The 15,552-nt window shown below is 25.6% G+C and overlaps 1 protein-coding gene across 2 annotated transcripts; it reads left to right on the top strand.

Moving 5' to 3' along the window:
* Positions 1-1,474: 1,474 nt before the first annotated feature.
* On the top strand, positions 1,475-2,868 carry LOC112593780 (eggshell protein-like). 2 transcript variants are annotated; one of them, XM_025338321.1, is made up of 2 exons: positions 1,475-1,576; positions 2,390-2,868. In XM_025338321.1, exon 2 carries the CDS (start codon positions 2,403-2,405, stop codon positions 2,709-2,711), a length of 309 nt encoding a protein of 102 aa, XP_025194106.1. In that variant the 5' UTR covers positions 1,475-1,576; positions 2,390-2,402; the 3' UTR covers positions 2,712-2,868. The 2 variants fall into 2 exon arrangements, with proteins under 2 accessions (XP_025194106.1, XP_025194107.1); XM_025338322.1 differs by having other exon boundaries at positions 1,475-1,580.
* The last annotated feature ends 12,684 nt before the right edge of the window (positions 2,869-15,552 follow it).

The following is a 15,552-nucleotide window of genomic DNA, read 5'->3' as shown; positions in this document are numbered from 1 at the left end:
CTAAAAACGAAATAAAAATTTTATATTTAAATTTTATTTAAAGTCTGTATTAAAAATCAATCTAAAAAAAAGTATTGAATAAACTGTCTCTAAAAAGTTGTTAATCACTTTTAAATTTAAATTATGGAAATAAACATTTCAGAATTCTTAAATACATTTATAAGAACCATTTTTTTTTCAAATACTTAGATTTTTATATAATTTAAGCACTAGTTTGTTTTACCATTAACTTTTTTTATCAAATAATAATTTTTTTCTTCCCGTAAATTATTAATGATATGACTCTTTTGAAAATTTGGATGCACCTATATTAATCGAAATATTCAAACGAGTAGTTTTTAAATTATTTAGCATTTATTTATTCTGTCGTATCACTCATAATGAGTAACCCTAACTAAACCTACGATCGTTTTACTCTTGCATACTCCAAGTTAATGATTTCAAAATTAATCTGATTTCCGTGTTTGCCTTTATAAGGTACGGTAATAAATATACGCTTATCTGTTTTACGTTTGTATTTGATTTTGTATACTGCAGTGGCCTATGTGAGATTCAGTTTAAGCAAATTCTTTGACTTAAAGTATTTCTTATATTCTGATATTGTTCCGTTTAAAAAATAAAATGTCAAATAATTATAATACAACTCAAACACAGTATTTGGTCGAGAACACTTTTATTGATTTAAAATCAAATCTAAAATAAAACACTTAACCTGTGTTACGAACGTTATTTGTCGCACTACGCTGTTGTCGACTTTTATCATGACAACAGCGAAACTGCCCTGCTTGCATCGCATGTGATATTAAATAACATAAATTTAATGTCACCTCACTTCGCTGGTTTTTATCTATTTTAATTACTTAATTTCTAAAATGTATTTCATATAAAATAAATTTACTTGATACTTATACATATTACATAGTACATATGTATATTAAAATAGTATTGACGACTGTTTAAATTTAAAACAACGGTCCCCAACCGGTAGTCTACAAAAAAAGTTTGAACATTATTAATTGTAATGTTATGTTTATAATTGTAATACGGTAATTACAAAAGTATTATATAATGTCGCTATGTGTTGGATTAGTTTACGAAAAATAAGAATAGACGAGTAACAATATTGTCATTACTCATCATTATCGCATGTTATAAAATAAATAATCTAATTTCGTATAATATTGCAGGTACGCGCGTCGTTATCACAACACGTTCTAAAAAAAACTAATAATTCGAATCCAGTCTACATTTTCTTTTTCTTTTTTTTTTAATCAATAATAATTAAACTAACTTAAATAATTTTGTTATAAATAAAAAAACGCATAAATCATGAGTAAATTAATATTTTAAGCACTTAGCTTAGTGTGAACATGTCTTATAAAATTATTAGTATTAACTGCAATAGAGTTCCATATATTATAGACACGACGCGTACGGATTGTCATATGTATAATGACATAAGTGTCATGAACTAATCCGTTACCATTCAATAATAATTATTGTTTTCTTTTGTCAAAAGTCAATATAATATAATATACATTAACCTGCAAAAGTGCACAAAATCACTAATTTAATTGTAAGTAAGTACTTAATATTAATAATATTTATTCAATAAATTTTTAATAATATTTAGTATTTAACAAATTTAACAATATTATCATTAATTATAATACTATTTATAATTAATAATATTATGCTATATAAAATAACAATATTATACAAATAATTAGACGATCTACCGATTGAAGTAGATAAACAATTTTTCATTAGCGCTTAAATTTTCTAACTAATGATACCTATTATATTTTTATTTTTATTTTATAAAAAAAAGATTTATTTTAAATTTAAAAATATTTTATGCTAATTTCTTTTGGTCTATTATTTTATTATTCTGTTTTTGAAAATGTATAGATTACGTTTTGTTAGACACTATCAGGTTTAATAGTTTTGATTGGATTTTTTTTTTTTAATTACATAACTATCTTAACTAAAAAAAAAATGTGTGCATTTTTTAGTAATGTTACAATTATAACACATAAGATATCATATTTGCATTTCGTTTCAGTAGTGATGACTATAGTGAGGTATTTTTTCTGTAATAATAACACACATTTTATTAAAGTATTAGTGATTTCCAATCACTGACGGGTGAATTTGATGGTTACTGCTGCTGTAACATAAAAAAAAAAATAACATCAACAATATAAAGTGGACACTGTGGAAGTAGCACTCTTGATAAGAGACAAAAGAACTCTCTAACTCTCACACCCACACACACACACACATACTATCGAATAGGAAAATATTGAAAACTTGTATTTTTGAAGAGTATAAAAATTATTTTTATTTTTACAACAAATAAACTATTGTTATCAAATTTTTTTTGTAGAAATACAAGAAACATGTGTGGGTGCGGAAGTAGTAAAGTAGAAAAGGATAGTACTTACGGTGATGGTGAATACAAAAATACTAAACGTCGTCGCCAAAATCATTCCATTGTCCAAAATTATTACGGCTCCAACACCTACTCCACTGGCGAACTCAGTGACCGTGGTAGTTATTATAACAGTGGTTGTCGTGACAGCGGTGGCAATTGCGATTGTTTTGGCAGTGACGGTGGTGGTGATTGCTATGATGGTGACGGTGGTGGTGATTGCTATGGTGGTGACGGTGAAGATAACTGCATATGTGATTGTGGAAGCGGCGGCTGAGTCTAGCTACTATTTTTAAATAATAATAATTTTATGTACACTTACGAATAGATCTATAAACAATATACCAACAAAACTATATAGTATTACTTTATGATGGGTACCTATAAAACTTTTACCATATTATTAGGTAATTCAAATCAATATAATGATGCATGTACGCATAAAAATATTTCAAACGCATTATTATTATGTTAATTTATAGCTTTTATTTTAACCAAAGAGTAAAGAAAAATATAATATAATTTATGATTGCTAACATGCTTGTATACATGTTTCTCAAATCTCCATCTTATACTATTATATATGGACCCAAACATATTGTGTCGAAATTGTTAAAACATTCCTTAATACCACCAGTTAACCCACTTAGATTTTTTACTGTCACTGCGTAATATTGCACGTATAGCTTGTATAGAAAATGTATCATTTTTTATCTAGAAAAAATTGTACTCTTATTTATTACACATTCCATTTAAGACTATAAAAATAATTATTCATAAAAAATTAATTATATTAATTAAATCGGTTAATATTTTAATTTATTAAAATATGTGATATGAGTTTTTTATTTGATTAATTTTATTTTTATATCCTAAACTAACTTGTTAATAAAAATTAGCTAAAAAATGTATTCATAATGTTTATTTGGGTATAGTATAAATATACTTACTTAAACTTAAAAAATATTAATAATAAAACATTTTCATACTCTTATAGTCTTATGTCATATGTTATATGTAATACAATATTATATTAATTTATTAATTATAGTTTTTGGTTTCACAATAGTGATGTTATATAATAGCATACTTTATATACAGATAACTTCAAAAGATTCAGTTATACAATAACTAAATTATTTTTAATCTAACATTAATAAATTGCAAGATTATGCATTAATGTATTTTATAAGAGAATATTTACTTTTATACAAACACCTACATGCTTATTGCATCAGGGCACCAAAGGTCACTAGTCACTACTATACTAAATAGTATTTATACCTAACTAGCCTAAAAATAGTGTCCCTATTAGAATATATCAAAAGATTAGTTATTGTCAATACCTTTGCGTATTTTGATTCTTGTTATATTTATTAAAACATTTAGTAACTATTCTTTATGTAAAATAAAATATTATATAATTATATCCATACATAATTATTTATTTAAGTTATTAATTAATATTACAAACCCGACCTATAACAATAGAGTAAATATTATATTTAACCAAAATAATTAGGAATCAAAACAATAATAAGTTTAATTTTTTAAGTTTTTGAAACTCGAAAATCAAGCCTGAATGCTATACATACTTAGAAATTGTTAAGCAATATTACCGCAATAGATTATAAATATTAAATACCTACTTTTATATATCGTTTTATTTACATTATTGGACAGAAGAAAAATAAAAAAATAAAACCAGAGAAGCTTTGGCATACAAAAATATATCAAAATTATAAATAATTATGTTATGTATTATACATAGATTCGAGGACAATAAACTTGATGGTAATGTTAATTGATTTTAAGTGGCTTGATATTAAACATACAATTTTCTCCGTCCGCTTATTGCATAAAATAAAATTTGAACCATAATACCCTTTGCCATTTTGTATCTAATTAAGCCCTGTGTATAAGCAAGCAGTTTCTCATCAGAATCTGTCAATGTGTACCTCACCATACATTTATTCGATTGCTTTCATTTTGACGACCTTTAGAACTTTATGAGTCAATATTTTTATAAAATTATATATTTGGAACATTTTTTTTTTTTTAAGTCTAAAATGAACGTGGCCATTAACACAATTATCATATCATACAAATGATTCAAATTTAATTAAATAATTAAAAGTTAGCTATACCTGATACAAGTGCTTAATACATGTCTTTCTTATTGTCATTAAAAAATTTTTAAATTAAAAATAAATGTGTACAAATTCGAAATAATAATCTAGTTATTGAATTATCGCGGTATCTAATAATTTATTAACATAATAAATTTTGAATTAAACGAAAGTAGGTTTTGATGATAGAGCTAAAGATAGCTAAAGATGTTCCACATAACTGGTTTAACTTGTTCTGTCATATTGTTAAAAACCTCGAATAAAAAATAAAACCATCTTATTATATTATCGTAATATCAAGGATAAACTGTTAAAAAATTATATCGTGTAAAATCCATCGAAACTAAGAGTATAAAATGTAATAAAAACGAATACATTATTAAGTGTAAGTATTTAGCTGCTTAAGCAAATACTCAACTATAATATTAATGATTAAAAAAAAAAAATAAGTAATCACTAGTCCGTGAATAATATAAATCAACTCTCGTATTTTAAAAATGACAGGCATAGTGCTTCCATAAAAACAGTGAGCTATAATCAAAAATAAGAAAAATTATAATTTAAATAATAATTAAGTATTTTAAGTTTTTTCAATTAAAATGTATCAATAACAATAACAAATTTTCATTTTTGAAAAAGCCCCAATTGATTACCGTAGATAACTGGTTAATTCAAAATTTGCGTTTTTCCTTGTATTGTTTTTCTTTTTATTGTTTTTTGAGAAATATTTACTAAGAAATTTTATCTTTTGTCACCCGAAACTACTCTCAAAATTAAAGATTGAAGCAATTTTACTTAACTTTTAATGGTGTCATTAGATACAGAAAAAAAATAATACATTCATTGATCTTCAGCTCAGAATCTAAAAGTGAGAGGAGAAGGTTTTCTGGTTATACGATTTCCGATCACTTTCAACAATATATATAAGCAAGGTACGTGTACATAATACGTAACTATATATCGCCGCTCTTTAATAAATTATGCCATAAGAAGGTTTATAATATTATAGTGGTCGTCGAGTGCATGCCGCCGGCAAATATATTTTATAACCAATACAATTGACTCGTCTCTATCATTATTTCAAGGCGATTGAAATGTCCGATAAATAGACACGATGTGTAGTCGTACAAATAATGTCTTCTTTACACGACAACGGTAGTATCTACTTCGTGTTATTTTAAATAGATATGTATATAAATATATCATATTAATAATATTATGAATCTATTAAATCTCACACATAATTCGATACTCGGCATTGATGAAAATTAGTATTTAAACATAAAATATGATCTAATGACTCAAAAATCAGTTCATTATTTATTTATTATCTATCAGCACTTTTTGTATTTATATAGTATCGCAGTTTTAATTACGCATACCTACTTAAAATTATAATTTATACTTATTATCACACGTGGCTCGCATTAAAGGTGCACCTATTTTTCGCATAAAAATATATTGTATAATACCTACAACTAATATATATAGTTTAGAAATCATTGTATTATTTTGTAGCCAAATGCTCAAGTTATGCGCATATTTCGCATGGAATATGAATAAGGTAGTTTATATTTATAATATATTAAATTATTATATTATGAATGTGAAAAAAATTCAACTATTAAAATACACAAAAATTGAAAAGTAGCCAATTCCAACAAATATCAGCGATATGCCGCTGCGGTAAGGCACTTGGACGGAATAAATTATTTAATTATTTTTTTTCCTCGAAGAAAGGTTAATGTACGTATAATTGGTTCATCATAACGATTCACCAATGAATTCATGTATCCACTTTTTTGAATGTAAGAAAAGACGATGAATTCACCAATCTTGTGTTCCACAATGCTTATTTAATAACTATTTAATTATGAATTTGAATGTATAAAACGACTTCTTCCCATATTGATTTATTGTAATTTGTAAGCAAATAGATATAATATTCTACCCAAGTATAGTATTGGAGAATATTAAAAAAAAAATAATTATTAAATGGCAATACCCGTGTTGTCATTGTTGTGTATATTTTTGTATTAATTGTATGAATTTGAAACTGATGAAAAATAAACTTAAAATTTAGCTGCAGACATTCAATAAAAGCTCCAATTCCGAGGTTCTAATAAATTGTGACGACACGTCAGTGTGTCATGTGTAGTACCGTGATGTGTGTCATCAAAAAGACTGAGCACCATAATATGGTAGGTATTATATAAGTCATAAGAGACGTTCGCTGTCCATTTACGAGTATCGGAGTATGTTCATAATATTAGACATAGCCAAACAAAATATTGAATCAGCATATATTTAAGTCGATGCAATAATTGCATATGAAAATAATTAATACCTACACATACATGCGCGTACTAAGCAACCGAATAATTTCTATCAGCTATTAAATAATAACACACCTACCGTGGCAGATGTATAATATAATAATCGTAACACCTTTACAAAGATATCGTGGACCGCGTGGGACGTTACTATAATCGAGTTTCAACTTTGGTTTGTACACAAAAAGATCTCTGTATTAGAATATACGATAATAAAACAGCAAAATCAACATAATATCAAAAAATAGATGGATTCTGTTTAGGTACAATGTTTAAGTCCATTTCACTAATTTACTCCAGGAATCAGAGTCTTTATATTATTTTATATTTGAGTATCTCAATTACTCTACTATAGGATCGTTATAAATTATTAAGCTACCTACTTTAGCGGTAGAAGTGAGACGAGTGTGTAATCAGGGCCGCGTTAACCTAAGTGCAAAAGGAGAATTTGCTCCAGGCGGAAAAAGATTTAAAATACCTATTTGAAAAATAAAATGTAATGATGATTTTTTTTATAAATATTTTTTTTTTAGTTGAATACCTAAGAAAATTTTTAAAAATAAGTGTAAATCATTTTAACATTAACTTTGTATTTTTTATTAAAACTCTACTTAATTACCTGATAATTTAAATTGTTTAATTCCTATATTAAGTATTGTATAATACACGTAATTACACGAATCACACATTCACATCTAATGATAGATATTAAGTTTCGAAATTTAAAACTTATTCCTTCACTTAGATATCATATAAAACGTGGTTTTTTAATAAAAAAAAAAAAAATTTTCGGGGCCTTTTGTTGCAAAATTTTCGAAAATCATATAAATAATTACATAAAAAGGTAAAGCCATAATGCATCAAACATTTTAGCTTGTTTCATATTAATTTACAAACACCTTAAACTCTAAAAAAGAAATAATACTAGGTTTTTAACAAAAAAAAAAAAAAATTCAACAGGTGGCTGTGGGCCGTATAAGAAAAAAAAAATTGCATATTTTTACTTTTTTTATGCTTATATAGTTTTGCGGTACCACATCTAATGGCGGATACAAAGTGAAGTTTCGGAATTCAAAACTTATTTCTTGAATAACTTAATAGGGTAGAGGATTAAGTCGCAAAAATTTTGTCTTCTCCTTAGCGGCATTGAATCTTAACCCGACTCTGTGTGTAATTGACCCCAATCACAAACTTATTAACATAATCTTCTGGGAATAATAACAAGTAAAAATTAAATATTAAAATGTGGTCGCGATAAGCATATATAATAAAATAAATAAATAGATAGTATTGTATTGGTAACATAAAAATCGTTGTACTGTTTCAATTTGACTATAATTGTTTGTTATAATGATATGATTTTTCTCATTTTCTTATTAAATTTTAAATATAATTCAGCAAGTTAAAATTATGATGTTTGATGTTTGAATATTTGTGTCACTATATTATATTTTGTATTATTTCATAGTTTATACTGTAACCAATCTAACCAAAGCAGACCAATAAAACATGTAGCATACGATTTAATGACGTATCATATTATAAATTCCCTGTCTTTGGTCGGTTACATTTTATACATCGGATGTTGTTAAGATAACCTGAAATTGTGTTAAAATTATACCATAATACTTCTATAGTCGTGACTCATGTGTAATGTCAGTTATGTTATCATTTCAAGAATTGTTTGTATCAAATCGAGGTTTACGTCTTAAATAGTTAGTTCTTACTAATATTTTTCGTCTCTTATCAGTACTACACTATTCATATTATGTGTAACTGCCGGTTTTTTGAAATATACTGTGTACCTGCACGGTTGCATTGCACTACTAATCGTGTGTATGTATTTTTAATATTTTTAAATACTTTCAATAATAACTTATAAAGAATCTTTTACTAACATATCAATCTTTTAAACAGAGCGAACAAACATTTATTGACGTATATATGAAGAAAAAAATGTCATTTCTATAAATAGCCCATTAAAAAGTGTAAAAATATTCTAAAAATGATAATATTATAACACTGAATTACAACGAAAACAAGAAAATCGATTTTATCGATAGCTAGTTTCGTGTTGAAAACCTAAGGTGTTTTACAAAATTTGTTGATCAGTAATTTTTTTTAATGCTTTATTTCTTTTGATGCTGATTTTAAATAATTATAGATAAAAATAAATAAAAAAATCAGCTAAACGGGTAAACACTCAAATACGCTACCATGGTTTTAAAGTATAGCGGGTAGTAGTTGCCCGCGACCGTTCATGGCAGGGGCGTGGTCGGGGGAGGCTCTCGACTGACGGCGGTTGCGGCTGTCAATCGACAACTCTAGGATGACGCAGGATAAAACGTAGCCCCAACTGTACCAGGCCCGCAGCCGAGCCTGACGTTGTACGGCTAGACGGCAAGTCACGACCCCACGAGCGGACGTGACTGCGCCGTGGGAGGAATTTCGGCGGCGGCGACCGTGAGAACAAACATCGTCGAACGACAATTTCACGAGACCGTACAAGTTTACCTACCAGGGCCTCATGCGACCGTCAGGCACGCCGCCCGAAAACGGTTGCTTACCATTCCGAACCGTTAGACTGCAACAATACGTAATGGCAATCATTTGAGTACTCGACTGCTATAATGATAATATTTTATAGCATATTATTATTATCGTAATATTTTATATGTATTATACTATCACAAACGATATAATATTATGATGATGCATGTGAACGGGCGAACGGTAGACGACACATGTTCTCGAACCAGTTTACTGTTTTAAGGCGAATATATTAAAGTCTAATAGTTATGTATTTTAGCCGTTTTAGGTATACAAAATGCTTTTTTTCAGGTAAAAAACTCATACCCTTCTCGAAAAGTACTCGCGTCTTTTAAATTTCTTTTTGTTTACATAATTTTAAATAATGTATTGTATTGACTAATTTGAATTTAATGTAATATGATATTGTAAAATGTTTTTTATTATTTTTATTTATTTTTAAGATTCTTAATTTTTTGAGCGACAGCCTATATTTTTAATTTTATATCCCATAAAAAAATATAATTTTTAAGTATTTCAAATTTCAACGTACAAACGTTGAATTTTAAACAAGTTATTAATTAGTTCCGATTTATAGACTAATAAGTATTTCAAATTTAAATTAAATTGAAGGAGTGAAAAATGAAATCAATTGCGCCCGATGTGAATACAACACATCAAACATATGCATATGTAAACTAGATAACATATTTTTTAAGGCACTATATTTACATTTCAATATATTGTTATCAAAATAAGAATTACTATTAAACTATAATTAATAATCATTAAAATAGATAGTTATTTTATTGTTAATAACTCTTAATTAAGTTATATTATATTAAAGGTAAATTAAATTTAAAAATAAAAATAAAGAAATGTGTTCTAAAAACATTATTTAAAAATTCAGGGGAGTCTCATTTCTTACTGCTGTATAGTAGATATCTAGTGTTTAAATGTATACAAAAAACATTTTGCGTCTATTTATTTTCAAGATTTTAAGGTAACAATTAAAATTACTGTTAAAAATGAGACAAATCTTAGATTTTTAAGCTTAAATTATATATTAAAATAAAACAACCAACAATTCAAATAACTATAAATAACTGAAAATAAATCTACATATTTTTAAAATTTCATTGCACAAAGAAAGCGTCTGTAAAACCTTAAAATTTAAATAGAAGTGCCATATTTCAAGTTTTTATGACTAGTAGTTTTTGAATTATGACAAACTTTTTTAGGCTTATATATATTTTTTATCAAATAAAATTATATTTATAATCTAAACAAGAATCATTATAAGTAAATGTAATATACATTGGATATAAAGTTGGCTTGGAGGACACGGAAAGGTATTAGATGCTATTTCTAAAAAATATGTAGCTTGTATATGAAGGAGTTTTTATAACAGACTGTAGTGAATATGTTGTATCAATGTATTATATTATAATACACTACATAATCTAGTAGCTAATAGCTAGTATAAACATCCGTCTTTATTTTGTAGGATTCGTATCTAGAATTTAGCTATTTAAATTAAATAAGTTTATAAAGGTAGCTTTATATTAAAAGGAAGGTCAATAATACTTATATTATTTATTTATTTTATTTATATTATATTATGATTAATAAAACTTAGAATTTTAAGCAATTTTTGAGATAGATATGTAATTATACTAGTTTATTTTGTAAACAATAACATTAAATAATTTAAAAATAATAATTACATTGAAAATTTTTAAGAATATATAAGTTTACTTAACAGAGGTAGGTTGGTAGGCACTATATTATATACCATAATAATATATAGATATAAATAAAATATAAATACACTAATCGTTCAATAACTTCATATTAAATCTAATGAATATAGAAATATAGAATGCTACAAATAGATGAATTAATAAAAAATAAAGACTTAAGAGTTAATATTGTTTTTTTTTTACTAAATTAAGTTTTGATTAAATAAAATGATAAAAATACAGTATTATAAAAGATAATATGTGATCCTCTTGTTATATGATATGATGATCTATCTAACTTTACACAGTTAATCTAAATAATGTATTCTCTCTAATAAATGTAGTCAAATTTTATCGAATTTAAAAAATCAAATAATAATAATATAAAATACTAAATAATTTATATATATAATAATTCAGCTCAATGATGTACATTTCTCTTTGCTAAGTTGACTAACTGTAAAAAACTTATTACAAAAAAGTCTCCATTTCGTATGCATTTGTAATTTTTCAAACCTGTATTATAAACTTGTGCATAATACTTTAATGTCTAATTGTATCTCTCTATTCATTAACATTATAGAAAAATATAAATATTGATAGTGAACCATAAAAATAATATGCCAAATAAGGTACTTGAAAATTACTTCACTGTTATTCACTATAATTGTTAAAACTTAAATACACTTGTCATATTTTAATGTGTGCCGATTTATTTTATTTATCACACTAATAATAAAGTTATGTCATACCACGTCAGTTTCTAAGAAAATCGCATTTATTATATAATTATTGTTCTTTTATATTTCGTTCACACTACACGATATTAAGTAACAAGTGATATTTTAACAATAATTAATAGTGTTGTAGACTGTAGTCAAAAAATTCTACAGTTAGGAATTGCTATTGTATAATATTATATTCTAAATCATCAAAAATAAAATCTCAATTTAACATACGTTATATCAACCTTAAATAATAATCATAAGTCTCATTATTTATTCATTATTTACAATTATTTATAATATGTTTATTCTAATGTATAAATAATTTTTTTTCAAGTAAAATTAATATTATAAGATAGGTATTTATGATTATAAACGTAACTATTGGTAAACTATAAGAGTTCAATTTTTTTCTAACCCGGTATGTCATTAAAATGATTATTTCAAAACTATACATTTCTAAGTTTATGCACTTATATGTGGTTTTTTTTTTATATTTTCTATCACATTACATAAAACTTTAACTAAATTCGTTTGTAGGTTTTGATAAAATTGACTTTTAAATAAATGATTTGATAATAAATATTTATGAAAACAATTTTTCTCTTACGTAAGTACCATAAAACTGTTATCACTATAAAATTTTAGGCTTAAGAGAATATAATAATTATGACAACTCATAGAGCAGGAAGTATATTTTACAAAGTTATTATAGAATTTACAAATTATAAATAGTAGGTTCATAACAGTATTAGTATTTTTAAATAATGAACCGTATTTGGTAACATAGATAAGAATCTCGTGTATTTAAAAATGTTATATTATTTTATTTCTTAATAATGGTATAATCATAGTATATTAGGATGTACATATAATGAAATGCGATTGTCTATTTGTCTCTATAACTTTACTATCTAGTATCTACTAACCTGCAGTGGTTTACATAGTATTTATCAACAGTAATCCTATCAATCAGTGTACGAATAATAAATAGCTATTAGGAATTATCGGCGGTCGTTATATGTAATGTTTAACTGCATAAACATTTGAACTTTTTGTCAACATATATCAAGTTATATTTTACTCATAAATTATAATATAATACCTATATAGGCTATGGCTATCTAGATATTAAGCCTGACCGGTTTTATAAGTTAACTATCATAAGAATATTTCAATTTGTATTAATAGATTTTTAATCGATTCACCATTATATAATAAGTGCAATGTGGTTTAATATTTAAATATAATTTGAATAATAATATATGATATTTTTTTCTAAATAATTTTATGATAATGAGTAATGACTATAATGAGCGAGTTGTTTAAATACGAAAATAATAAAAACACAGTCTAGAATATATATAATTACCTCGTATAAACACATTATTAATTATGATAAATTTTAAATTATAATTTAAAAATCTCTACCTAGTTATCGATTATTGGTGTATTAATAAGTATTCATTTATATAATATTACTTACATAAAAATGTTAGTGTACCAGTGTTTAGACATTGATTGTATTAAAAATAAATTGTATCTTATCAAATAAGTACCTTCATCAATTATTTTAGTAACACATTGTAACAACAAAATGTAATTAGTATTAATAAATGTAATTATTTATATACCAGGATTGCAAAGAGTAGTGCTGTTGTTAACACGTTTTTATGAAAATGTTTAGGATTGTCGTGTATGAGTATGAGTGGTTTTACAGAATAATCTACAATACTCTACTTATTAAATACCGTCTAAACCAGAGTTTCTCAACCTTTTCACTGTGACGACCCCCTTTTTGAATTTCGATTTTTTAATGAATCCCTACATATATTTTTTTAAATACTCGCATAGATTATTATTAATTATTATAATAGTACTATACACAATACAGTGTTTTATATTTATTGATTTTATTTTTTTCATTATTTTATTTTATTATTTGAGCTTTTAAATTTTTGTATTTTTGTATTTGAATCATAGGTTAGCGACCCTAATTAATAAGATGGCGACCTCCAGGTAGAGAAACACTGGTCTAAACCACGTAAAATCTATTTTACATTCATAACACTAAAATATTTTACACTTACTTTATCAGTTACTTTGAATTTTACAATTATATTTTTATATATGGAATGAATACAACTATGGTATAACAACGCCAAGCGTATAATTTTAATTAACTTAGGTAAGTGAAGAAACCCAATATTACCTGGTTACTTATTGCAATAATAGGAAATTTATATTTATACAAAAAAAAATTTAGCCAAAGTGTTATGGTAACATTTTTCGATGCATTCGAATCGCATGTCAAAAAAATAAATATATATTGGAATTTCCAAATTATATGCCATCTCTTAGAAGACTTAGAGGAGTCTACCCGAATTGCATACCTATTCAGTATAATTTTACTAAATAAAAAAAATAATGTAACTTACTTTTCCACTGAAGGAACGGGCTTTTATTACATTACAATAAAATATTTTAATATTAGAGCAAGCAACACTGTGAGTTTTAATTATTAAACAAAATAATTATAGTTTAGGACAGGGGTCGGCAACCTTTTTAACCACACGGGCCATTTTTTTTTCAATTGTTCATCAAGGGCCACATTAAAAAAAAAAAATTACATATTATGATATAATACTTATAATTGTATTGCTATTATGAAACGGTTAGATTACATTTTATTTATAAAGGAAAAAGAATTATATAATATTTAAAATTATATGAAAAATGTTATTGAACAAAAGTAAAACACAAAAATTAACCACCTTTGTGCGGGCCATTAAAAATTGCTTTGAGGGCAGCGGGTTGCCGACCCCTGGTTTAGGATAATAAAATTAATTTATTCTACATTTTTACATGGTATTTCAAATAAATAATAATATTATAGAATTTGATGGAGTTTTTTGACAAATCAGATATAGAATACTACAATTTTATAAACAATATATAATATATAATAATAATAATATCTTTATTTTCATATTCAATGTCAAAAATTAGATATTTTGTCGGCAACGCCATGTATGCCAACTTTCAACATATATAGTTTTATTAATTATTTATTTATTTCATGAAATAGATAAATATGACATGAAATTTGTACTTCTTTTTCGGCATGCAATTCGGATGCAGCCAATTTTTTTTAACCAAAACGATTGGAATAGTATTTGCCACATCAAAAAGTCTAATGGACAAATCTATATACTATAAGGCAGTGGATATCATAGTAAATTGCTCTCGTTCGTAGATATAATGTCATCCGTATGTACTGCACTACAACGTACCTACAAATTACGGTTTCAAAAAATGTAATAAGTATTTTATTCTTATATCTGATAGGCTTCAAGCTATTCTATTCCGATTATTTATTCATAATTGTTAGAATAATAAATTGTGGTAAATAATACTTCTCCCGTTTACCATGGTCACTGTCATGAATCAAAATAAGTCGGTGCCTTAAAAAATACAGATTTTTTTCAAACAGTACATCATATTACCGATACTTCCTAAATGATAATAAAATATTACATAGGCGTACACAATACACCCGATGGACATGACGTTACAAGGAACAACACATACTCACTCACGTTGCACTTTTCGATACGCAGCTTTAGCATGGTACCCTGGTTACCGGTAGTGCGGATTAAA

Source organism: Melanaphis sacchari, unplaced genomic scaffold (assembly GCF_002803265.2).
Source record: "Melanaphis sacchari strain LSU unplaced genomic scaffold, SCAv2.0 Contig20_pilon_pilon, whole genome shotgun sequence".
Taxonomy (NCBI): domain Eukaryota; kingdom Metazoa; phylum Arthropoda; class Insecta; order Hemiptera; family Aphididae; genus Melanaphis; species Melanaphis sacchari.
Note: the sequence above shows the minus strand (reverse complement) of the source record. Positions and strands in the feature narration are given on the sequence as shown.

What these genes read in the sequence shown, in the direction of transcription:
- LOC112593780 (XM_025338321.1), top strand. Translation starts at nt 2,403, where the DNA reads ATGTGTGGGTGCGGAAGTAGTAAAGTAGAAAAGGATAGTACTTACGGT.